Source organism: Callospermophilus lateralis, chromosome 8, assembly GCF_048772815.1.
Source record: "Callospermophilus lateralis isolate mCalLat2 chromosome 8, mCalLat2.hap1, whole genome shotgun sequence".
NCBI classification, from domain to species: Eukaryota; Metazoa; Chordata; class Mammalia; order Rodentia; family Sciuridae; genus Callospermophilus; species Callospermophilus lateralis.
The window spans coordinates 92,824,183-92,851,937 of record NC_135312.1 but is presented as its reverse complement, the minus strand read 5'-3'; the positions used below and the strand labels follow the sequence as shown (position 1 = coordinate 92,851,937).

At 35.3% G+C, this 27,755-nt stretch overlaps 1 protein-coding gene across 1 annotated transcript in view; it reads right to left on the bottom strand.

Moving 5' to 3' along the window:
* Positions 1-5,248: 5,248 nt before the first annotated feature.
* Positions 5,249-27,755, bottom strand: part of Emcn (endomucin) — a 108,134-nt gene continuing 85,627 nt past the window's right edge. The window contains exons 7-12 of the mRNA XM_076864739.2: positions 27,570-27,623; positions 25,910-26,005; positions 22,349-22,373; positions 21,119-21,180; positions 14,759-14,832; positions 5,249-5,336 (exon numbers count right to left, since the gene is read on the bottom strand). Coding sequence (XP_076720854.1) covers positions 14,798-14,832; positions 21,119-21,180; positions 22,349-22,373; positions 25,910-26,005; positions 27,570-27,623 — 272 coding nt within the window. The 3' untranslated portion in view covers positions 5,249-5,336; positions 14,759-14,797. The remainder of the gene's footprint in view (positions 5,337-14,758; positions 14,833-21,118; positions 21,181-22,348; positions 22,374-25,909; positions 26,006-27,569; positions 27,624-27,755) is intronic.

The window sequence follows — 27,755 nt, the reverse complement described above, 5'->3', positions numbered from 1 at the left end:
GAATAATGAATTTATTCAAATGTATTTTCTACATCTTTATAGATAAGCATAACATTTTGTCCTTCATTCTGTTAATATGTTGAATTATAATGATTGATGTTCAAATCCTAGATGACTTTGAATTCCTGGAATTGATCTCCCTTATTATTTTTTAAAATTTGCTGCATTTGCCTTGCTAATATTTAGTTAATGGTTTGGGTGTTTATGTTCATGAGAAAGAACTATTTGCCCATAGTCAGTTTTTTTTTTCTTTTTTTTAAATGGTCTGTGATTCATTTTATTATCAACATGTTAGTTGCAAAATGTCCATTCTTTTTTGTCATTTCTGAGTCTATCTTTATTGACTAATGTTTTCTTATGGTTGTGATTCACAACTTATTTCTTTGGGAGATGACATAACTTAGATTAGATGTTACTATTTGGACTTTCATATTGTTGAGGTGCTATGTTGTATTTTGTTGTCTTTATAAATGATTGTCAGACTTGGTTCTGGAAAGCCATTAGTAGATCAGTGTAATTCTTTTAAGTCTTGCATTTAGGCTGGGTTGGGGCTTATCTAGAGTCATTACTCCAGCAATATTTTAATACTACTAAGGGTATGACTATTCTGGGATCATTCATCAAGATGACCAGTAAGGATTTTCAATTCAAATCTTGAATATTTTTCTGCTCTGTAAGAGGCCTAGAAATTCACAGCATACAACTCCCCAGTCATTCTTTCCTAGTTATTTTCCTGGCCTCATGGAGTTTTACCATAAGAGTATTAATAGTTTATTCTCCCATTATTAATGGATATAGTTTCCTATATGCAGAGTTTTTGGAAGCCTTTCTCTGTGTAGGTTCTTCCTGTCTGATTCTGATTCTGTGCTCCACAATTTCCAGCCTCTGGAGCCCACTTGTTCCAACCACAGCTCAGAGCAACTATTAGGTTCTAACCTAACTCTATGCAACTGGTTTGGACTGTGCCAGTCAGGGATTTGAAAGGCCCATCTTTTCTTGTTTCTCTGTGCTCATGAATGAATCCTAGTTCAGTCCTGCCTGTTGTCCACTATCAAAAATAGTTGCTCTGTTTTTTAATTGTTATTAGGGTTATGTAAGTCTGTTCCCTGTTTTTAATCATGACCATCAGCTTTATGCTTTCACTCCTTCCTGTAGATAAGCAAACTGTGGCTTAGAATGCTAATTAATATAGTAAAGAAGAACAGGGATTGGGGAATTGGGGAATAGGTTGGAATCTAAATCTTTTTCTGTTTACTAGCTGCATAAACTTCAACAAAATTATTTAAGTTTCTGAGTTGATTTTCACATTTTAAAATGGAGATGCTGCTAAAGTAATATTAGTAATTATTTCTTGCGATTATTGTGATAAACTGAAATGGTAACTGTGAAATTTTTAGCATAGTACTTGGCACATAGTGAATATTGGATTGGTATTAGCGAACTAGAGACATTTCTTATTATTACATTAGTAGAACTCTTTTTCCTTTTTTTTAAAAGAAAGCATGATCTATGATATTGAAAATAGGCCTATATTTGTATTATTTCTAAATGTTAAACAAGTTCTTAATAACCTCCTAATTATTAAACTTCCCCAGAACACCAACAGAACATCTTGACTTTGGTAGAATTTCTGACTTTAGGTTCAGGAATCTAATATTGATGGAGGGATGAATGTTTTTTTCATTATTTATCAAAACAGTTTTTCCTTTAAAAAGTATCCTGGAGCAGGAAACAGGCATATTCAAGCCTACAAGACACTTCCTCTGGAACAAAGGAGAAAATATACTCATTTATTGGAATGCAAAATGTTTTGTTGGTGTTCTGGGGAAGTTTTAAAGAAAAGTTCAGTGGATAATCCATACCAAATTTTCAGTTCAAAGCAACTACTATAGGCTCAATTATTCACAATTATGGAGTCTTTAATATTAGCACTGCTATGATTTGGAACCAGAGTGTCCCCCCAAGGTCCATGTGTTATAAGATCGGTCCTTAGCTTGGTACTATTGGGAGGAAGTGATAACTTTAAATGTAGGGCCTACTGGGAGACCTTGGGATCCGTGGAGTGGACCTTGAAGAGATTTATGGGACCCCCGGCTCTTCTCTCTCTCTAGCTTCCTGGCCATGAGGGAGTGATTTTGCTCCACTGTGATGTGCTGCCTTGCCACAGGTCCCCAAAGCAATGGTGCCAATTGATCATAGTCTGGAATCTCCAAAACTGTTCCCCAAAATATGACCTTTTGCTTTGTAAGTTGATTTATCTCAGGTATTTGTTATGGTGACAAGCACTCATAAACAGTTTCATAATCTTGAGACAATGGTAGTCACCCATGGGGAATTGGTTCCAGGATCCTGCATAGGTTCCAATATCTATGGAGCTCAGGTCTTTTACAAAATTATGTAGTGTTTGCATTCAACCTCCACATGTCCTCCCCCATAATTTAAATCAACTCCAGATTACCTATGATATCTAATACAATGTAAATGTTATTATACCATATAGTTATTATATCATATATTTAGTAAATAATGACATGAGGAAAGAATCTGTACATATTCAGTGCAGACACAGTTTTCTTTCTCCAATTAATTTTTATTAGAGATCGGTCAAATCAATGGGTACTGGAACCTGGTGAAATAGAAAACTGACTTTACAGTTACTCAAAATACAACTTTTAAAGCAAACAGTTTTCATTTTAGAGCCCAGTAAGATATGTTTTTTTGTTGTTATTGTTGTTTTTAATTTGTTTGTTTGTTTGTTTTCCCCCATTTCTGAGGATTAAACCCAGGACTTTATATGCTAGGCATATGCTCTGCCACTGAGTTATATCCCTGGCCCAGAGCCTCATAAAATCTTAATGAGAATAAATTGAACTCAATTGAGAAAAATCAGACAAGGCTAGTGTGTTTATTGTTAAAGTATCAAAATTTCAACTATGTCCTATGTTGGTCCTTACAAACTTAAATGTGGCATGTAGATAAGAAATAGAACAGATTTGTCAGCCATATGTAATGGAATATTTGAGCTCAGCAAGGAGAATTTAGAAGTCTTTCTCTGCTGGCTGATCATAGCTTGTGTGTCAGCCAACATCCACTTATTCTCAGCTGACAACACTGCCAGTTAATTAGCTCTTGTTTATGTTCGAACTATTGGTAGACTTAAATTATATTCATATTGTCATGCAGAACAATCACATAGAAAGTCTTGCCTTTGATCTAAATACATATATTCCTTTGTTGCAGTAACATTTGAACTGTATATTGGATTAAAACGCTCACAATAAGTCAGGCATTAAAAGTAGATCATCTAATTTGAAAAAAAGAATTTGATTAATGACAATTTTGACCAGCAAACAAAAATATCCTATCTCGATAGAAGTTTAAGTTGGTTTATAAAAATGCCAACATTTGAGGTTACCTTTGAGAATGATGCTACAAAATTCTATGCATATCTCTCTAAATTCTTCAATCCCCTGTCACTTTGACCTTCTTAAAGACTCGCTGCTTTAGTTATTAATATCAAGCATATTCATTGTATACAGTTCTTGAACTAGGATGAATTTAAGTCTTTCATGACCATTAAAAAGCTTTTTTTCTTCCTGATTCTGGTAAACATTTTCTAATAATGGTCATGAAAGTTAGAAAATGGTTTTTTTTTTTTTTTTAGAAGTCATATCACTTGTGGTGATTTAAACTGTAGAAGAGAATGTTTCCTTGTAAGATGTTCTGTTGTGACAGGCTTTTGCTGGGGTGCTCACTGGAGCAGTCTATATGGACACTGGGCTATTTTCCATGTGAAGACAAACACTCCCTGACTGTGAAGTCTCTAAATGTTTCACTCCTTTAGAGACTCCCAAGTTAGAATTAGACATGCACAAGGCAGCCCTAAGTAAAAGCACACGGAGTGGAAATCTTTTCTCTTTTCTTTCTCATCTTATTTTCTAGTCCCCTTCCTTCTCACAGAAACATAAAGAGAAATCCACCAGAAATATAGATATGCTTTCCTGGTGTCCTTGATTGGAAATAGTTCAAATATCAGGGAGCTAAAATTCAAGATGATTATATAATCCCTAAAGTGCAAAGTTTTCAAATACACTGCAACAAAGAAAAAATTTCAAGGCAGTTTTATACATGGCATTCCATCTCTACCATATTGCCCTCGGATCATTAAGATAATTTATCATTGACATCAGCTTAAGAAATCACAGAAGTGAAAAAGCTGACAACTGCAGCTTGTTAGTTCCAAAAGCTTTTCACAGAACCTCATCCAACTTGACATTTTGATCTGATGTGTCCAGGATATGGTCAAGGTCGATCAGTCAGCTTTCAACAGAAGGATTTGTTCCTGATGGGGAGGCAGCTAAAGTCATATGGGATTTTTAAGAAAGTGATACCCTGAAAAATAATATCCCAATTATGTATTTATGTGACAGCTTTCTACAAAGCAGAGTTTTAGCAATGATCGCAGAATAAATCTTTACATTTTATAAAAGAAATAAAAAAATACAGAAATATTATCAACCAAGTAGATTAATGAAAAATATCTTGATCCTGTTATATTCTTAATTAATGCAGGACAGCATGTCATAAATGCCCTTATATCCTTGTCACATAGTGTGCATTCAAATAGAAAGACCAAAGAAATGGCAAACTGCTCTCTCCCAGGCAGTGTCTGACACATGAATTCTCTGTCCCTTTCTCAGGTTATTATAGATGCCTTTCTGAAATTCTAATGAGTTTTTCTATTAAAGAAATCAAACCAAAATTATTCATAATTGTAGGAGGACAATATCATTACCATTTTTATGTGATTTTTTAGTGTGTTGAGTTGCAGCAATTATTTATTAAAAGTAATACCTCAAAATATGAATAAAATACCTATCTGTACAAGGTAGCATGGTATGATTTCTACCTAATATTTAATAAGACACTTGCAAATATTCCCTGCATAAACATAGTAGAAAACAATAAATACAAACACTAAGTAATATAAGAACATTAAGAGAGTACGAAAGTGTCCATGAATAAAAACTGTCACTCTCTGGAAACTTTAAATTTCAGGGAAGGACATGTCCTCAGGGAGCCACCTACCCGGGCTGCCAGGTTCACTGCACACAAAAGTCCCTCCTAAATTTTGCTCTCCTACAAATGTGTCATAAATTGAAGGAATATGCTTTTCTACATCTCAAAGGACAGGAGAGGTCCAGAATTCTTGTTTCTATCAAATTATTGCGTGACAGGCAACTGATACAGACTGGAGAACAAGACCAGAGGTCAGGAGTCATTCTGCAGAACTTTCTCCCTTTCCACCTCTGGAGCACAGAAGCTGAAGATTAAGCCTGTGAACAAGAACAACAACAGAAACTCAGATTCCAACACACCGAAGTAGAAATAGGGATGGCAGTGAAGACCATGCCTTGGTAAGAAATATTTGTGAATAGCTGAATTTTTCCACACACAATAAGGTTACTGAATGTCTCACAAGCACATCAAATTTAACTTTCTGAATGGGAAACCACTCTATTGTCCCCCATCTTTGTTTCCTTCATGTTATAATCCCAATCTTTGCTATTACCTTCCATGATTCATCCAAGCACCCAGGATGGAAGAATGTGCATCATCCACAATTCCATTCTTCCTCTTTCTCCATCACCCACATACAATCCATCACCACATCTTGATATGTTTATCTTTCAGGCAGCTCTCTGTTTTGTTCTGCCTCTTCATCTCCATCTCTCCTACAACTGCAGCCCTGGTTCAAGTCTTTGTCGTTTTCCAGTGGAATATTTCAATAACCTGTGACTTCTCTACTTCCACTCTAGCTCCTCTTGAATTAGTAGACTTCCACACCAACTAGTGGTGAATCTCAAACACAAATGTCATTATACTCCTCTGTTGAATAAAGTCTATGCCCTATCACTAAGGGGATGTATTTACTGTGCCCTATCACGAGGGGATGCAGTCACTGTGTCCTGACACTAAGGGGATGCAGCCACTGTGCCCTGTCACTATAAAACCTTGATGAGGATGGCAAGAGGAGGTCTTGGTGAGTTTGGGTTAAACTAAGCCATACCTATGTAGATGAGCTTCCAAGTGAAGCCACAGTTTATAGCACAGTTTGCCTAGGTAGATGTTTGGATTTGTGTGAATAAGATAAGGCTCATGATTATTGTTGTAAACCTTTTATCATATATTTACAATCTACATAGAAACAAATTGGAATCTCAACAGCATGTATTCCACATTGACAATTTTTTTTCAAGGAGTGGATCTTGCTTCATTAATAACTTTTTTCATTAGCTGATACTGTCAGTTTCTATGTCTGTGCTAATATCAGTATTTTATTTCTTTCACATTTTAATCCCTTTAGGAGTGAGTGTGCTGGCTTCAATAATGATGTACAGGACTCACTGTGGATTCTACACAACCATAAATATTGAAAATTTTGTATTTTTATAATTAATAAATGATTATTTTATGATAACTATCATGATAGATTTAACACTAATGATAATACTTCATATATAAAGAATCACAATGACATAAGAGAAAAGATCATTTTGTCCTTGTTTTATAGATGTGGAACCCAGTGCAAAACATTATCAAGACACTCATTCAAGGCTATAGAGTAGGATTGGAAAATAAATCTTTACTCATGATGTTTTTCTTTTAGTGTCTGTTATTTCACTTTGAAAATGAAAGGAAAATAATTGAAAGACATGTTAAGACCCTCTTGGAGTTCACAAAGATGCTCTTACATCATCAGGGTGCCATTTAGAAAATGCAGAAGTACTGTGAATTGGATCTGGGAGAAAAATAGAAGTGGCTAACGGTCCCCACGGTCGAAGAGCCACATGATGCCACCTTCATAGGAGCTGCTAGACTTCGAAGTGGCTCAGCTCTTCACTCCTCTGAAAGTTCCTTCTGGCTCAGTCTAGTAGGGGTCTTGGAACAGCAGGGAGATGAGACCTGTTGGTGAGGCAGTGGGCGGGTGGTAGAGGGTGCTCTCGCAGAGAACTGCTCATGGAGCACTCAGATTGCGTTCTATTCAGTTGTGAAATTATTTCTTTATATCTGGCATGCTATTAAAAATTGTCTTGATTACTTTTGATAGCTCTGTGATGTCAAGACAGTAGAATTTATTTTATAAATTTCATGTTCTTAGACATTGATGCTGTTTCTAATTATTTGCTATCAGTCTTTGTGTATTAATCTTTACTCACATTTGAGATAATTTCTTTATAAAAATCTTCCCCCAAATGAGTTGCCAGGTGACAATTGTGAACCTTTAAGTTTCTTAGTGAACACTACCACCTGCTTTTCAAAAGATTAGTCCAATTTTCACTTTAAAGTACAGAGTATATGAAATGATTTGCTTCAGAGTATATTTTTTTTAAAAACTGGGGAGAGAAAAGCTGAAATAAATGCATAAGTTAAATAGTTTTTTGTTCTCAATTCACATTTTTTATTACTAGTTGTGCAGGAACTCTTCATAGTTTCATATTAACATTTCTATTGCCTTGTCTATGAATTCATGATCTTGGCTCATTTTTCTGTTATTTCCCAACTTATATAAAATTCTTTGCATGTTTAAGACATCAATTAGCTTTCTATTGGCCATGTACATCATCCCAAATTATTTTTCTTTTCTTTTTGGGGTGGGGGTGGTGGTTGGGTAGGTACTAGGGATTGAACCCAAGGAAGCTTAACCACTGTGTCACATCCCCAGCTCTTTTTATTTTTTATTTTAAGACAGGGATTCACTAAATTAATTAGGGCCTTGCTAAGTTGCTAAAGCTGGGTTTGAACTTGTGATCCTCCTGCCTCAGCCACCAGAGTTGCTGGGATTACAGTTGTGCACCACCACTACCGGTAGTATTATGGGGTTTTTTTTAATGGTAGTTTCTTGTGTTTGGAAGTCTTAAGTCATGATATATTAGAATTCCTCTCTTTTTTCATTGAATTTCCTTTTTCTCTTTTTAAAAATTGTTCTAAGTAGTTATACATGACATTATAATGCATTTTGACACATCATACATAAATGAAGTATAGTTTCTCATTCTTCAGGTTGTACATGGTGTACAACCACATTAGTCATGTAGTCATATATGTACATAGGGTAATCACACCTAATTCATTCTACTATCCTGCCTTCCTCCATACATACTACCCTTCCTTTACTCCCCTCTATCTAATCTAAAGCAACTCTGTTCTTCCATAGCCCCCACACCCTTATTGTGAACTAGCATCCACATATCAGAGAAAACATTTGGCCTTTGGTTTTGGGGGGTTGGCTTATTTCGCTTAGCATGATATTCTCTAGCTCTATCCATTTACCAGCAAATGCCATCATTTCATTCTTCTTTAAGGTTGAGTCATATTCCATTGTGTATATATACCACAATTTCTTTATTCATTCATCTGCTGAAGGACACCTAGGTTGGTTCCATAGTTTAGAAATTGTGAGTTGAGCTGCTATAAACATTGATGTGGCTGCATTATTATAGTATGCAGATTTTAAGTCCTTTGGGTATAAACCAAGGAGTGGGATAGCTGGGTCAAATGTGGTTCCATTCCAAGTTTTCTGAGGAATTCTGCTTTCCATAGTAGTTGCACCAATTTGCAGTTCCACCAGCAATGTATGAACACTCATACCTTTTTCCCCCACATCCTTGCCAACATTTATTGTTGCTTGTATCCTTGATAATTGCCATTCTGAATTGATTGAGATAAAATCTTAAGGCAGTTTTGATTTTCATCTAATTGCTAGAGATGCTGAACATTTTTTCAAATATTTGTTGATCGATTGTATTTCTTCTTCTGTGAAGGTATCTGTTCAGTTTTTTGCCCATTTATTTATTGGATTATTTGTTTTTTTGGTATTAAGTTTTTTGAGTTCTTTGTATATCTTGGAGATTATGTTTTTAAAAATTATTAGTCAATCAGACTCAATAAATCCTACTTAATTTTTTTGCTCTATTTCATTTTTTATGTTTAGTTCTTTATAACATTTTCCCCACAAGTAGGTATTATTAACTAATGTCATCACCCCACACTCAGTGAACATGTTTGTTTAGACCACTTATTCACATCAAGGAGTGTACTTTGCCTGGTCCACATTTATATTTAGAAATTCTAGTCTTAGCAGAAGTTTTATGTAGCAGCAAAAGATCTCTTTGAGCTGTCATCCTTGCCACTCCTTATCATAAGAGAATTTATCTCAGAAAAAGAAAACAGACACATTTTTCCTGCAGATGAACATTAATAGGTATATAATAATATATTAATAGGTATATAATGCATATAGTAACTTTATCTCACATCTCTGATTCAAAGGGCCTTCAAAACTTATCACAGGCTATTTTGGCACAAGTTGTTATTTCAAGGGTGGTACCAACTATTTTGAGAGTGGAACTACTTTTGTTCTCGTAATTGAGACCAAAGTGAATTATACAGAATAAGTTTACATTAAAATAATAAGTTTACATTAAAACGATCCTTTTCTTATTCTTTTTTTTTAATTAGTTGTTGATGGACCTTTATTTTATTTATTTGTATGTGGTGCTAAGAATCGAACCCAGGGCCTCACACATGCTAGGCAAATATGCTACCACGACCCCAGTCCCATCCCTTTCTTATTCTAAACAAAATTATGGTCCCTGAATATAGTAAGAAATCTGCAGTGAAAGGTAATGTTTTCCGAAAGCCCTATAAACTTTCCGATTGAAGGTTCCTATTGAAGGTAAAAATAGCAGAGATTTTAGGACAAGTTTGAATTGATGAGTCAGCAGCAATCATACCCATATAGCTTTTAACTTTTTTCTCTAATTGTTTTCTTTTTTTCTTGTGCAAAATCTCATGCTCCCAGTAGATAATGATTTGCAGAAGGCAAGGACCATGGCTCATAAAGATTTTGGAATTCCTGTTTGCCCTGCAAAATCACATGAAATAAAATCGTCTGCACAAAATAACTGATCAATATATGAAGCAAAAAGCATTAAATATATCTAAAATCTTATTTTGAGATGTAAATTTTTAACATAGGTGAGTATTTCTGTATCATTTTTTGCTTTTGAATATATATTCAAAGGTTTCTTAACTTCCTTCCCTATATACTCTAGGCTTAATGAATATATTCTTATTTATTCTCAATCTCTTGATTATGACTTCTAGCTGACAACCTAGAAGATAATTACTTATTGGTTCTTCAATTCCTAGTATAGTGATAGAAGTATATATTAAAGAAAAATTAAGACAGACGGTAGAATTGACAGATGTCTAACCTGTTTATTCCCATTAATATCTGTTCTTTACTGTTTAGAACATGGTTCTATCATTTCAAAATGCCACAGAGGAGCAACAAAAATTATATACCTTTGATTTTGCAAGTCAGAGGCCAGGAATATTTCTAATGTTTTTATTAGTGTATTATAGTTACACATAATGGGTGCATTTTTACATAATCATATGAGCATCAAATATGATTTGCTCTATTTCAGTCTGCAGTGCTTCCTCTTTCCCTCCTCTCCTCAATGCCCTTCCTCTCCACTACTGGTCTTTCTTTTACTTATTCATTGTTTTTAAGTTAGTTTACTTTATAAACAAACATAAAGATGAAATCCACAGTAGGATATTCATATACATACATAGCATAATTTGGTCAATTTCATGTCATAGTTCCTCCTTTTTCCCATCTCTCCTCCCTCTCTCTCAGTCCCCTTCCTCTATTCCACTGATCTCCCTCCTATTTTCATGAAATAATTCCCCACTATTTCCCCCTTATTTTGCTCCAGCTTCTGCCTATGAGAGAAAACATCTGACCCTTGACTTTCTGAGTCTGGCTTATTTCAGTTAGCATGATGTTCTCCAGGTCCATCCATTTACCAGCAATGCCATAATTTCATCCTTCCTTAATTCTGAGTAAAATTTCAGTGTGTTTATATACTACATTTTCTTTATCCATTCATCTGTTGACAGGCATCTGGACTGGCTCCATAACTTGGCTATTGTGAACTATACTGCTATAAATATTGATGTGGTTGTGTCATTATGCATGCTGATTTTAATTCTTTTGAATAAATATTGTTATGGTTTAGATATGAAGTATTTCCCAAAAACTCACGTGTGAGACAATACAGGAAAGTTTGAAGGTGAAATGATTGCATTATGTGAGTCTTAACCTAATTAGTGCATTAATCCCCTGATAGGGATTAACTGGGTAGTGACTATAGGCAATTAAGATGTGGTGGAGGAGGTGGGTCATTGGGGCTGTGCCTTTGGGTTTTATATTTTGTCCATGGTGAGAGGATCAATCTCTTCCTCTCTCCCTCTTTCCCTCTTTCTCCCTCCCTCTCTCTCTTTCTCTTCCTGCTTCCTAGTGTGATGTCCTAAGCAGCTTTCCTTTGCCACACATTTCCACCATGGTTTTCTGCTCAACCTTAGGCCCCAAGGAATAAAGTAAGCCATCTTTGGACTGAAACCTCTGAAACCGTGAGCCCTAAATAAATTTATCCTCCTCTAAAATTGTTGTTGGCAGGTCCTTTGGTCACAGCAGCAAAGAAGCTGATGAAAACAAATACCAAGGAGTGAGATAGCTGAGTCCTATGGTGGCTCCATTCCTAGTCTTCAGTAATCTGCATACTGCATTCCAAGGTGGTGATGCAAACTTACAGTCCACCAACAATGTACACGGGTAGAGTGCATCTTTTCCCCCACAAATAAATGCATTTTGATTCATTGTACACAAATGGAGCACAACTTTTCATTTCTCTGGTTGTACATGATGGAGCATTGCCTCATATGTGCAGTCATACTTAATTTGCATTTCTCTGATTGTTAGGTATGCTGAAAAAAATGTTTTCATATATTTGTTGGTTATTTTTTTTCCCATTTTTTTTTTTTGAGAAATGCCTGTTTAGTTCTTTTGACCATTTATTGCTGTGTGTGTGTGTGTGTGTGTGTGTGTGTGTAAGTTTTTTAGTTCTTTATATATTCTGGATATTAATCTCCTATTGAAGTAGTAGCTCGAAAAAAATTTTTCCATTGTGTAGGCTCTCTCTTCATGCCCTTAATTGTTCCCTTTGCTCTGAAAAAGCTTTTTAATTTGCTAGCATCTCACTTATTGATTCTTGGTTTTATTTATTTAGCATTAGGGGTTTTGTTAAGGAAGTTAGTGCCTGTGCCAATAGGTTGGAGTACTGAGCCTGTGTTTTCTTCTAGTAATTGCAAAATTTCTGGTTTAATTCCTAGGTCTTTGATCTATGTTGGATTTATTTTTGTGAAGTGTGAAAGATAGAATTTAGTTTCATTCTTTTACATATCAATATCCAGTTTTCCCAGCACCATTCATTAAAGAGGCTATCTTTTCTCCAAAACATTTTTTTGCTTCTTTGTCAAATATCAGATGACTATCTATGTGAGTCTGTCTCTGTTTCTTCTATTCTTTTCCATTGATTTTCATATCTGTTTGGATGACAACACTGTGGTTTATTACTATAGGTCTCTAGTATAATTTGAGATAATTGAGATGCCTCTGGCATCACTTTTCTTGCTTAGTATTGCTTTGGCTCTTCTTTTACTCTTTCAAATGAATTTTACAACATTTTTCTCTAGTTCTGTGAAGACTGTCATTGCTATTTGGATGGGGATTGCATTGAATCTGTATAATACTTTTGGTGGTATGATCATTTTGATAATATTAGTTCTTCCTAAGAACATGGGATGTCTTTCTTCATTTCTTCTTGAGCGTTCCATAGTTTTCATTGTAGAGGTCTTTCCACCTCCTTGTTTAGATTTATTCCCAAGTTTTTGTTTGTTTGTTTTTGTTTGAAGTTATTGTGAATGGGGGTAGTTTTCCTGATTTCTTTCTCATCAGATTCATTGTTGGAGTATAGGAAAGCTATTGATGCCCATATTTTGATCTTATATTATGCTACTTTGCTAAATTTATATCTGGTCTAGAAGCCTTCTGGTAGAGTTTTTAGATCTTCTAGATATAGAATCATCTAATCAGGAATCAGAGATAATCTGACTTCCTTTCCTATTTGTATCCCTTTAATATTTTTTTTCTTCTCTGATTGCTCTGGCTAGAGTTTCAAGAACTATATTGAATAGGAATGGTGAGAGTGGATGTCCTTGTTTTGTCCCTGATTTTGGAGAAAATTCTTTCTGTTTTTAGGAATATTTTTTAAAGTACAAAAAAAATAGAAATGAATTAGAGTTAGACAATAGTTTCTTTTATTAAATTTGTTTGGGCCAACACTATGCCTTGGCTTCTATATACAGTTTCTTTCTTTTTCTTTTTCAGCTTACCAGAGTTTGTCTTTCTTTAAGGTGGACAATTTGTTTCTACACTTTGAGCATTTTGATAATCAAGAAGGCATCCCTTCACTAGCCACAGGGTTGTGAAGAAACCATAGCTGGTCTGCAAGGACATTTCCCATATATTAGTGAGAGCTGACCCACATGTTTCAACACCTCACTTCTCAAACTTGGCACCTGAAAATGTTCATGTTTATAAAAGAATGAATGAACTCTCAAATTCCTTTCATTCTAATCTATATCTAATTACTGGCTATAAAGGGATGAAATTCTAATAGTGATGTGTGCATTTGGATAGCAATCTCTATCTCTATATTCTGCTACACTCAGAGCAGAATGGAAGGCACCTATTCTTCAACAAGCAATTGCTAAGTGTCTGTAATGACACCATATTAGTAGGTGAGTAGTCGACAGCAGTGAACATATCAATGATATTCTTCATGCCAGACACTTTACCCAGAGTGACTATCACTGTACTCAGGCCAGATCTGGGCATGTATGTATTAGTTCTTTTGATTTTTTAAAATTGTTTATTCCAAATGATATATTCTTCTCTAGGTTCTATAAAGCATCAAATGTTAATCATAACAGCATGTAATTATTGCTTCTTATAACAATTAAATTAACATCAGAAGAAAATCTCCTGACCTGCTTCTAGGAAAGTTTCAGACAAGCCCATATTGAGCAATTCCAGAGCAGCCCTGAAATTGACCTGAGCTATTTTATTTAAACAGGAAAAGTATCTGCATTGCACTGGATCAAGTCATTCAGTTGGTTATAAAGCAAAAAATATGCCCAATATGTCTGCATGATCAGTTGTGCATAAGAAACACCAACTTACACTGTATTTTCATCACCTTGTTTGATATGTTTTGTGTGAAAAATCATAATTCCTGGATTGAGAGAGGAAGTGCCTGCTGGTATGGTCCCTACAGAGGGAAGGCAATTGGACTTCTACCCAGCTTCTGTGCATTCTTGACCCTGAGCCAGCCTATGACTGTGATGCATATCTTTAATGCAGCTCCTATACTGTATCCTTTTCTTGCAATAAACCACAAATTTTCAAGCATTGTCATTTGGGTCCTGTGGGGATCAGTAAGCTATAGAATCTTGTCTAACTACCACTGTTAGTATACGTTTACTGGCCCAGGTAGGCACAGACTACATTTATAAGGAAATATCATCAACAGGCAGGAAGAATGAATTGTGTCATTCCATAGATAGGCAGGTAAATTGGAAAAATCTTCTACAACCATCAAGACATTAATTTTTCTGGCAACTTTTCTTAGAGATTGTTTTGAAACAAATAGACAATGATGATTTCACTGACACAAACCATTAACTTTTCAGGTTTTAAAGTCTTTGGAAATAATCTAAGGTGCAGCAGGCTAAGATAACAGATATTAATGAGTAGTAGAGTGAGTGGAATTAGGAAACTTACATATTTATTGCCCAGGTGTAAGGAGGATTCATCAAGCTGTCAGTTCTTGCTTTTTCCTTGTGCAGAGTGATCACCTAAGAACAGAAGATAGGTTTTGATCTATGTACTCTAAAAGTGACTATAGATGAAAATAGGGTTTCTTGGCTTGTTTTCTTTTGTTTTTTGTTTTTGTTAAGGAAAGTTCAGTTCTCCTGCAAGGTTGTCATTACAGCCACAATTTGCCTCTTGGTATTGCCTGGAAATTATTCACCAAGATTTATGAGCTTTCTTTGACCATCATCCATTTTCACCCTAAAGGAGCAGTGTTAACTAACTCGCTGGAAAGGGAGATGCCAATTGGGAGACCATAACAACAGAGACACCCTGGGGAATTTATCATTGATTTTGGCTTGTTATATGCGCTGGCTTTGCCTGAGCAAACCCATGTCATCCATCCAAAGTGCCATTTTATCAGGAAGAAATTCTAGGGTCCTTCTGTCTAAATAATTCACTGAGAGTTTTGGGAAAATGAATTTACAGACCAACACAAACACATTGGTGACATATAGGGCAGCTCAGGCAACCTTACTCAAAATTGCAGTGATATTCTACCATCTACCAGTGATACATATATTAACCTAGAATGATGGGAAGCCAAGAGACTCCAAGCATGTTTTTTACATATCACTGAATTTATGACTAATGTATTTCACATCACCAGTATCCTTCAGGCAGAATCAAGCATCAATTTCAGCCACACTCCATAAAACAATATAGGTGAACATCCCCAACTTTTTGGATAAATATCTTCATTTTGCTCCAGCTTTTATCTGACAGTGGTCAGGAAAATGTCTTTTGGGAATTCTGTGGATGTTTCTGGTTACATGCATGGTCATGGCAGTAATAAATAGTGCCAGAGACTTACAAGGAGAACAAATTTGGGGCTGTGCTCTGAAAGAGGCTGGCACAATGTGATTGCCCTCACAGCCTCCCTTCACAACCTTTTGCTAACTATTATTATTTTGCAAAAGGTACAGCACCTCCCTGGAAACCATGCCTAGGAAGTACAGGCATGAGAAGTACAGGTATTTTGTTAAATGAACTTTTATTTACCCTCCACTATCTGCTAGAAATCATGTGAATCAATTCATGTGAAAATTATTACAGTTCTTAATAGCTCCCTTCAAGTTCTAATCCAGGAGTAGACAATGTGAAAAAGCTTCAATAACACTGTGATTTCATTAACAGTTATAATAATGATGCAAATAATGATATAATGGTACAAGCAGGTGAAACACACACAAATCTGGAGAACAAATAGCCAAAAAGAAAAATACCAAATACCAACAGTGGTTGTGTCAAGAATCACTTAAAATTATTTTTGTATTCTCTTATTTTTCTATTTCCAAACATGCATAATGTAGTTAAACATTAAATAGTAGTTTAAAGCACCAAGAAACATTGTATGTCAGTAAAACATATAAATTTGCAAAATTAGGAAGAAAAGACCATTGAAAACCAGGACAGTCAAAGAAGTCTTAGTGGAATTGCAGAGCATAAACCAGTGAAGAGCTGAGAAGAAGAAAGATGAATCTTCATATGGCTTTATACATCTATGAATGCTGTACTCATTTTCAACTTTCTGTTCATTTCTTGTTAATAGACACAGTTTTAAAAATAAATAAGCATCAAAAAATGACAAAATCATAGAATTTGCAGGGAAATGGATGGCATTAGAGCAGATTATGCTAAGTGAAGCTAGCCAATCCCTTAAAAACAAATGCCAAATGTCTTCTTTGATATAAGGAGAGTAACTAAGAACACAGTAGGGACAAAGAGCATGAGAAGAAGATTAACATTAAACAGGGATGAGAGGTGGGAGGGAAATGGAGAGAGAAGGGAAATTGCATGGAAATGGAAGGAGACCCTCAGGAGTATACAAAATTACATACAAGAGGAAGTGAGGGGAAAGGGGGAAAAATATAAGGGGGAGAAATGAATTACAGTAGAGGGGGTAGAGAGAGAAGAGGGGAGGAGAGGGGGGAGGGGGGATAGTAGAGGATAGGAAAGGCAGCAGAATACAACAGACACTAGTATGGCAATATGTTAATCAATGGATGTGCAACTGATGTGATTCTGCAATCTGTATACGGGGTAAAAATGGGAGTTCATATCCCACTTGAATCAACGTGTGAAATATGATATATCAAGAACTATGTAATGTTTTGAACAACCAACAATAAAAATTAATTAAAAAAAATAAATAAGCAAAAAAGTTAAAAAGTGACTTTGTTTAATGAGTAATTACCATAATATACTAATTGGTATTGATATGTTGGTGATACATTGATAATGTGTGGTGATCATGATGGCCAGGAGGGGAGGGGAGAATCACAAAGGTAGCAAGGGACCCTCTCCTCATTCTTGCAAAAGGGCTAGGACTCAGTGAGGAAAGAGGGTGCCTGAAGTTTAGAGAACATGCATTACTAAGTGGTTCAAAAACTGAGCTAGAGAGGATGGGCACATCAAGTGGGGGTTGGGGGGTTTATAGATGTGCTAAGGGCTTTAATTTAATCATGGGTAATAAGAATTTTTTTAGAGCTTTCTAAGCAGAGGAATATTATATTGCTTTCCAATCTGCATTTCACATTGTTCAAAATCAAGTAATGTTTTGAAACTAAATTTGCAACAGTGGTCCACTTTATGCTTTGAATATAGCCCTTGTGACTCTACCACTGTAACTTATTTTTTAAAAGAAACATGTTTCTTTTTCTTTCCCTCTCCTTGCTCCTCCCTAATCTCTCCCCTCTTCCTAATCTCAGGGGAAAAAGGATTAACTTTCTTTCTTATCCTAGGCAGAGTTATCTGTCCTTGAGCCACACCCACTGAGACAGTGACAAAGTGGCAGGTAGTCAGAGTAGAGGATAGATGTTGTAGTCTCTAAAATGGGGCTAATTTAATGAAAAGAAACAAAATGCTCACATCTCCAGAGCACTTCCCCCTCTTCTCAACCGGTTACCAAGGTTACCTACACCTCCAGGGAATTGCTCCTCCCAAGACAAGGAGTTGCTGATGAGTAACCCCTGGGCTGCTCTTTTCTTGCTTGTAGGCAAGATAAGAGGAGATGGGGCTTGAGAAAAAGGAAACCTAAAATCTATAAAGGGGCAAGACCCTCTGCTTCCCACAGACACCAGCTCTGGGTGGTCCCTTTCTCCTCTCTGGCGAAGTCTGTTTCTTTTCTCTCCCTTAAATAAAAATTGCTTTCTACCCTTGCTTTGGTGTGTTTCTTGGGTGTTTAATCTTCAACACCAGGGAAACAAGGACAAGATCCTGATTTTCAAGATTGATATCAGCACCACAGGAACAAAGTAATTCAGACTTGGGGATGGCCCCAGAAGATCTAAAAAATCACTGTCTCCCAAAGTGAGTTATAACTCAGGACCGAGAGCACTTGGAATGTAGTCTTTGAATCGCCTCTTAAAAATCCCCCTGTTCCTCCTAATGGGGAGAATCACAGCTTCTGGGACAGGGGTCCCTTGTGCTTTTCCTTTACTAGCAGAACAACAAAACCTCTTTTTCCTTTTTCCTCAAACCACGTCGTCTTTATTGTCTCAGGGGACAAGGACCTAGCTTTCAGGAACAAATTTGGTGATTGCATTTTCTTTCTTCTGTGTAGTTATATATTTTCTTGACTAGTTCAAGCAGTTTTCTTCTTAACTCTTAAAGCCTCACGTATTAAAAGTGGAATAATGTATATGAACTCTCTGAGATGTGGTACGGGAATCATGTTTTAGAATGCATCCGGTCACACATGTGTTTTGAAGTCAACTATGGTGATGTTTAACTTGACAACATTTCTCACTAGAGCCAAGTGTTCCCATAATGTGTTCCCATAATGAATTCCCTGATCTGCCACATTTGGTACTCAAATTTTTCTGAAAGCATATTCTTATTACTCTTGCAGTGTTTTTCTTTTATATATAAGAAAGCTCTGAATTTCAGCCTGGATGGGCTTACATTTCAGCCGAAGATGCTACTTGAAAGAGAATATATTTAAAGGAAGCAGAGAGTGTGAATGGATAAACCTCATGACCTAAACAGAGGAACCATCTTCTCAGGAGAAAGGACTAGAATTCTAACTGTTACTCATGGAGGCTTCTAGAAACCCAGAAAAGTTAGCATCCACTGGCATTTTCCCTGAGAGTGAACTGCAGCAGAGGTCCGTTTCCTTGGAAACATTGTTTATTGGCCTCTAAAATGACACAGTTCATGTTGAGGTGAAGTCCAGAGTTTCTATACTGAAGAAATGAGGGTTCCAAAGAATTATCATGGCCACTGAAGCTCACATTTCAAAGAGCTACCCACTTATGCACATTAACACTGTATTTCTTAGGCCTTGAAACAAATAATATAAATTATAATAACATTATTTCTGATTGATTAGTGGTTAGATATTTTTTTCATCAAATTATTTTCTGTATTTGAAAAAAATGTTTATGTAGGCGATAGTAGAAAACTTGGGCTAACCCTGTGAACTTAAACCTAATCACTTCAGAATTTTTGTCTCAGTTTTGTTTTAGGCAAAATGTCACCATTGGTCCTGAGATACTTAAGTACAAATGATTTTACTAATATAACTTCTGTTAAGTGTGATACACATAATTTGATCAACATATTTGAAAAGGTTTTGAAAAGTAGTGGAAAGATATTTATTAGGAAATGTTTAAGGATCTCTGAGTATTGTTAGTGATAAGTTTTAATAAAAATTTTGATAGTACAAGGACCTTTTGGATATTATTGTGTTTTAAGTTATCAATTCTGGGTGATTGAAATCTGCTCTGGATCACTATTTTCAGTTTTGACCTCTCACCAGCTATTTCCCCTGGTAATTACTGGGTTGGTCTTTGAGAGGTTATTTTCTTGAAAGCAGTAGGAATTTGAAGTTGTTTAGAAGTCCTAGAGAACACATCTTATTATTTCCGCATTGATCCTTCCTCCTTAGACCTGTGACCTGACTACTTATTTAGGAAGAAAAGTTAAGTCTAGAGGGTCAAGGGTCAGCTTAATCATCCCACCATGATCTGTTCCATGTACCACTGCATGCACTCTGAGAATGGGAGCTAGCTTATATAGCATTGTCTCTGGGCCAAAGAAGAGTGAGAGTGACTTTCAACTATTCTAGGGATAAATTTTACTCCTTTGCACCTTTAGATGGGGCTACTCCTAAGAGAGACAATAGGAAAGGGATAAAAGAAATGCATGAATCAAAGAGTAGAATACATACAGCAATGAAAGAGGTCTTTCTTAAAGGAGAATGGCTCTCTTGAGGGGTTGGGCTTGTCTGTGGAGGCTCTGGGGCCCTGGGACTTAAATATAATTTAAGTCCTCTGTTTGCCTGGTGACTTTTGTTCTGGTTTGAATGCCAGAACTTAAACTTAATCATAGAATTGAAACCTAAACATTTAGCCTTTGATAGCTTGCTGTTGATTTGGGGCAACACTGATAGTTTTTTTGTTTTACCAAATTGTTTTTAACTAGAAGAAATATTTACAGTGCAGTTTACCATTCTGTGGCTATCACTTTGTATAACATGTATTCTGGGACTATTTGTTAGAAATAAAATTTGAAGGACTTAATACAGTAGATATATTAATATAATGTTGGAGCTATTTGGATTATTTTGTAAAACTTACAAAATTGCTGTTACTTTGTCTCTTTTGTGCTTTTCGTTACTTAACATCTGGTCTACTCTGAACAAGAAGACATTTGTGCATTTTTATTTTTAAGAGCTAACTAGCATCTTGTTTTTTTATTTGTTCTTGATACAAATATAACATACGTGAATCTTACCTATATTTTGAAAGGAACTGCTATATTTCAAATCAAATACATGTAACTAAGAAATTAGAAAGGAAACTGATTTTTATCAATGAGAAATTGTGCTTTGTCTTTATTGGGAAGCTCAATTAAAATTATATGTAATGATATGGAACATGATTTATATTTTAATTGGTTAATTTATGTTGTTTCCAATTGACTACAGGCAGCCATTACCAAAAATAAAACAAAACAACCATTTTAATAAAAAACCTACCAAAAACCTTAATATTCTTTTTGCCATTCCTACAGAATAGGAAGTATGTTGAGTCACCACCCATTAATAGATGGGCATCTCTAAAAAGCTAGCTCTAATGACTGAATAGTCCAACAATCTTATGAAAATGATATTTCTAGAATATCTTTCTTTCATACAAGAAATTTATATTTATTGATAGTTATTGACTATTTCTAAAGAAGTTATACTTGTTGTTTCCTATGAACAAATCCAAGGTTATAATTAGATTTCAAAATAACTAGTTTTTCATCTCACTGGGAACTTACCAGACTCATTAGAAATTGTCTTAACAGTGAGCAGCTTCACACTCTCTTTATCAGACTGAGGTCTATTTAAAACAGAAAACATTAAGTTAGCATAACAGTCACAAGCATTGTATATCTGTGCAAAGAAGTAAATGTGGCACATACAACATGAAGAAAAGACACATGAAATATCATCATGCAGTTCTACAGCAAAATTATTTTTTTCACATACAAATACATATGCATTAAGTATTGTCCAGTTCTGTAATCAAGCTAGTAAATCCTCATTACTCTGTTACAGTGGTGCTCATTGGCTCAATTAAACATTAATATGGATGACATGGGCACCTATCCATTGCTCACATCTCCAGCTCTGAATATGAGAGGGAAAATACGGAATGCAGACATGTTTCCAAACCTTATGGGCTGTTGCTGAGTTCTGGGGATGTTCTTTTCATGAGGTCCTGAGATATTGCAGTGTAGACTAAACCACTTATTTCAACCAAGAGTTCCCACTTATTGCTTCCCAGATTCCAAACGGTTTCAAACCTTAGTTCCTTCTCTAAACATCTGAAGAAGCTCCACTTCTAATTCAGATGGGTAGGGGACCAAGGGATATTATTCGTAGCATTTACACCCCAGTGAAACAAACAAACAAACAAACAAAAAAACCACTTATATAAATGCAAGCTACAAATGCAGGTCAACAAAGAAAATCACAGAATTCCTTTTCAAGATTTATCATGTCTCTGTGCCTCACCTGGGCTGTAACAGTTGCCTGGATTTCTGATAATGTCTTCATTTGTTTTAATGCAGCCAAAGTAGGATAATCATCTACTGCTAAGAGGAAGTCACTCAGAGATGACTCAAGATTTAGGCACAATTTGTTCCTAACTGTGATAAAGAGGAAGGGAATTTCCTTGGGAAAACAATCTTAAAACTCTAGGTATGTTTTCTATGCTATTTTCCTTCAGGGTTATATTTTCTATTTTTTGTCTTTTTATTTTTTATTTGCCCACTTTATGCACACATAAGAGCAATCTTCTATTTTAGTTTTGGGAATTTTTCTGTTAAATAAAGGCATTTAAATATAAATGACAAATAGTTGAACCCTATATTTGGCATATGGTGTTTTCTCATTTTTTTAAAAGAAAACAACACAAAAAATAAGTAGAAGATCTGGCATTTTCACTATGTAAATGGTAGGGGCAGAGCTTCTAGGGGGAAAAAAAGCAACATGGCCTTACTTACTGATCATTCCCATTTTCTGGTGTCCCTAGGAGAGAAGACAATTGTATTAGAGTTTCAAGGAGCTTAACTACCAAAAGTCTGAGACCCCTACTGCTTTCTGTTCAAACTCTCTTTCTAAAGCCAGCTTTTAATTTTTTTTTTTTTATTGCCTCACAGACATTTGTTTGGGTGTGGTTTATACTCATCCTGACACTCTTGGGATTGTCCTAATTAGAACAATTCCACTAAACTTAGTTCTGGACTGATTTTAATATTAGTTTCATATTACTTTGCAGAATACTGTCCATTATTGTACAACCTACTCTAGAAAATTCTCATTTTATTTTAATATCTTTAAGAAACTTCTCCTCCAGGTACTAAATTACCTTTTTATACCAGAGAATTGAATGTTCTACTTTCCTTTATATACTGCTCTTTTTCTTGGGACACAAATCACAGTATTCCTGGTGAGATACAATGTAGGTATTGTTTCTAATTGCATCTTAGGATCATTCATTTAATTTTTCTAAAGTGCCCTGCAAAATGTCACCAAGGCTACTAATAGCAAAGGACTATTTGTACACTCTGCCAAGCCACTACTGTAGTGCCTGGGAGGAAACACCTTTTTGGTTCAGGTGAGAATTTGGAATGAGCCCTTCTGTACAATGATGCTCCATTCTGGAGTGGGTGTGGGGATCAACACTTGCATTGGGCTATTTAATGTGATTGTTTTAATGCTCCTTGTCATGCTCCTGATTGTATTCCTTTCTGCTCACCTCCTGTCTCTTGAACTTCCTTTTAGGTCTAATTCAGTTCTTGTCATTGAGATATGCTCTTTGAATTTAATGCCATCCATTTTGACCATTATTCTTTTATAAAGAGTTTAACTTCCACTAACATTTTGCCTACAACACCTAACCATAATTCTTAATCCCTGCCATCTAATCCATAGCACTGCGTACTCCTCACCAGTGCCATCGAACCTCGACTTCTTTCCATCAGAAGGGCTTTAACAACATTTTAAAACTCCTGTGTCATAGACAATATCACCTGTGGTCCCATGGCCCATTTCAAAATGAGCTGATAATTTTTGTATGCCCATTCTAATATTTTTTTTTTCTTGGCGAACTATAATAATGGGTTCACTGACAGAGAGATGCACATCAACAGCTTTCTGCATTTTCACCTGCTTACTTGGGTTAAAGCTCAGCCATTGTCAACATTATTCAGATAAATCTAATTTCATGCTGAACTCTGATTCATGTTGTCTTCCAGAGAGCGGAGTAGGTTTACTAATTTTCTGAACTTAATGAAGTCTCACCCACATACTTGAAGAGCGATTAACTGCGGGTGTTTAATGGTGCTAATTTAATGATAACAATGCTGTGAATTCTGTTTGGAAAACAAAGTTAACAGTAACCAAACAGATTTGGATAATTATATAATTGCTGAACTTCATTCCAGAGAAATTATATGTCTTCAGAATAACTCTTCATAATGGAGCGAATTTTATATATTCAGAATTCTCTTTAATATAAAACTTCAACTTTTCAAGTAACATATTTTGAAGTCTTCCTATTCAAGCAATTTTAAAATATAAGGTATTTCTTTTTTTAAAAAAAATTTATATATAACAGTGGAATGTATTACAATTCTTATTACATATATAGTGCACAATTTTTCATATCTCTGGTTGTATACATAGTATACTCACACCAATCCTGTGTACTTTGGATAATAATGATTATCACATTCCACCATCATTAATTACCCCATGCTCCCTCCCTTCCCCTTCAACTCCTCTGCCCTATCTAGAGTTCGTCTATTCCTCCCATGCTCCCTCTCCCTACCCCACTATGAATCAGCTTCCTTATATCAAAGAAAATATTCGGCATTTGGTTTTTTGGAATTGGATGACTCTCATAATCTACACTCATAGGCTTCAATTTTAGGCTGATTTAACATAAAAATTGGGTATTAGTGGTTTAAAAATTTGGAAAAATTAATCCCATATATAAAAAAGCTATCTTCCCTCTTGAAATTGGGGTAAGAAAACATATTTCAGAGATTACTAAGAAGTTTATTCACTCACTCCCAAATGATAAGGCATTGATTTGTTTTCTTATTTTCCACCAAGAGCTAAACTGAACTCTGCAGTCTTGATCTCCTAACTTTCCTGGGCTATCATGATCATTCACCAATGGCCTGTGAGATGTACACTCAGTGGCTGGCCTGTATTGCATTCATTAGTGTCCTGAGGGCACACTGTCCATGAAGTCAGCAAAGAATAGTGCAGCTCATATACTCTATAAAAATTAGTGCTTTTTAAATTTTAACCATTTCTGGGACTTTGGTAGAATTTTGTTAGTGAAACATTTTGAATCAAAATGGGTAAAGGCAAGACTCTATTTTACTGAACATTTAAAAATTTAACTCAAAAGTATGTAATGAGGGTCTGTATATATTATAGTACAATGTGGAAAATGAGATTTGTGACTTGGAAGGATCATCTGACTCACAGGAGAGGAGGCATAGAGGGAAGGCATAGAAAGTACTATGCCATAGTATCATGAATGATATCATCAACATTGTAGAATTAAAATTAAGGGGACAATTCATTCTATGATGGTATGCTATAAAAAGATAAGTAACTTTTCATTTGATCTGGACCCCACAGGGTAAATTGGAGGTATATCATAAAAGCTAAGAGGTGGGCTAGACATTCCAGTATAAGGAACGTGTGGATGTGACACGCATTCATGACACTGCACAATACCATCAATTGGGAACGGGAAGATCGATGGAGTTAAGGTGACATAGGGGACAGCTGAGCCATGGGAGCCAAAAGAAATTTAGAAGATGTTGAAGGAAAAAAAAATAGCCAAAGTCCTTGAAACAGAAAAACAACCGAATAAAAAATGGAAAGAAATACAAATTTGGTAAAGAATTTAGTTGACAATAATTTCTGAGTACTGGTTCATTAATTGTGACAAATACACTCTACTGACATAATAATAAGGGAAGTTAGATGTGGGGTATATGGGGACTCCTCATCTTTGCAAGTTATCTGTAAGTTAAATCTATTCTAAAATAGAAAGTTTATTTAAACAAGAAACAAAACAGAGTTAAGGTAGACACCTTCATTGGAAGGAAGCTGAGTCTCCAAGGACTAAAGTCACAAAACACTGTTCTTAAGATTGTGGGCTCCTAAACTTAGCAAGACTCCCTTTATTATCTATTATGTTCAAATGGGAAAAAGAAAAACTTCATTATAAACCAGATATGCCACTCTATGCCCTCTTTACCACCATGTTCCCTTGACCATTCACAAAAATTAGGCTATTTCATTACCAAAATTTTTCCATATTTAATATCCACCAACAGAAGTTAATCCCCATTCCTTAAAGCCACTGGCATTCAATGGAATTTTTCTGCATCTTACCCTCTATTTTTGTGATCAAGCAATATTTTATCTCTATCTGTGAGACTTTCAACTTTTAAGAATCTAAGTTCAATTTTAGACTAAGCAATTATTCATCATCCTTTCAGGCAAACAAAATAAAACAAAACACAGTTACATACCTGGGTCTGTCTTCCAGAACATTCGATACAAACCCACCAGAACAAATACTGAAAGTGTTAGAACAATCAAAGCAATAACCACTGGCAAAATAATACCTGAAAAGTGTTGGAGACATTGTGTATTAGAGTGGATTCTGGATTTCACATAGAAAGATTACTAACTGAGCAAAAGCATGCATGATTTCTCCTTTAAACTTCATTCTGTTAAAAATATTACATTTCAGACAAAGAGGATTTATCTGCTTTCTGGGTTTTTGCTCCAGTTGTCATTTCTGACACATCCACTTGATGTCAGTCTTGTAGCCCTTCTGAAACAAACTTGCAAACCTAAGAAAGATGAATACCTCATCTTCCTGGTGACTGGGGGAATAAAGAGATGGAGGACTGGAGAGGCAGAAAATGTCCTCTAGATTATAGTTCAAATCATATTCACTCATTATATTCTTAAGCACTTTATATCAAAGTTACTTGGAAAAACATATATAGTTCACTTGGGGCTGTGCTAGTCTTACTGAAAAACTCACATTTACCCTTTTAATAATATTGTCCTGAAACCAGTAAAGGCATAAAATAACACAAGTAGATATCACATTGGGTGTGATTCTTAAAAACTGCAAAACATGATTCAAGAGAGATGCTGAGTGTGTGTTTGTTTGGGGGCGTGATGTTGCTAAGGTGACCTAGGGTGTGTTTCTTCTGTTTTTATTTTTTTTTTAAGAGTGCTTTTGATTTTATAGAATTATCTGCCTTCTTTTCTGATAGTCATTTCCCACATTAAGAGAATAGTGGTGAAATGAAACACACTGTCATAGGAATACAACAAGAGAATCAGGAGTTAAGCTACTCTTTAGTTAGGTCTTCCTATCTGCTTGTGTATGTGATCCTCATATATTTATTAAAGGGTGAGGATAGTTCTCCAACTAATTTATAGGATAGTTTACACTTCCACTGTCATGATTAAATATTTGTTTTAAGAACATTCTTTTGATTTCTTAATAGACTTTAAGTGAGGCTATTATTGCTTTCCCAAATAAAGAGTCTGTGAATCAGCAGCTCTGTAATTTCTCTACTGACTTGCTTAGTGAAATGGCTTTACTCAAACCTAAGATAAAATTTTATGATTCCAGCTTCATGTATATTTATCTTAAGCTAAATTTCTGAGAAAATTATTAAGTATTCTGTATTTAGTCCTAGCATACATTTATTCTAATATATACTCTAAATGTATACATATATTTTAGTTAAAATGGAATGTGTCTGAAAGGTCTTTTTTAAACATAAAGTTCTATTAAAGTAACTTACTTTATTTATTTAAAATATTTAATTGGAAATTAATATGGAATATATCCAAGGTACACAACGTGATGGTTTGACCACAATAACTTTGTACTGGGATCTCTTCCTGTGCATTTTGGCTTGTCTGAAACTAGTTCCATAGTCATCTTTGGCCCTTGATGGTAACTCCTTAGCATTAAGATAAGAAAAATATTTCCAAAGTCAGCTAACTAAGATCAGATTTGTGGGAAATTCTCAAAGCAGGCAGCTAAAGTTCAATAAAGTTGAGGGGAAAAAAGTCATAATCTAATCCCTTCCCTTTATTACTCATATTTGAACATTCTGCATATCAACTGCCCTGAATGGAGATGTGTATGTTACTCACTGGAATAAGAAGGACTGGTTGGTGAAGGGTTTGCATATTTTTCATCCTCAGTGCCTATTATTTTAAGAAAAAAAAAAAGAAAAAAAGACAATTCACCTTTGGTTAATGTGTGCCAATCTTCATAATCCTCCCTCCACCCACATTTAAGGAAAACAGCTATGATTGATAGATATCATGCTTCAAGTG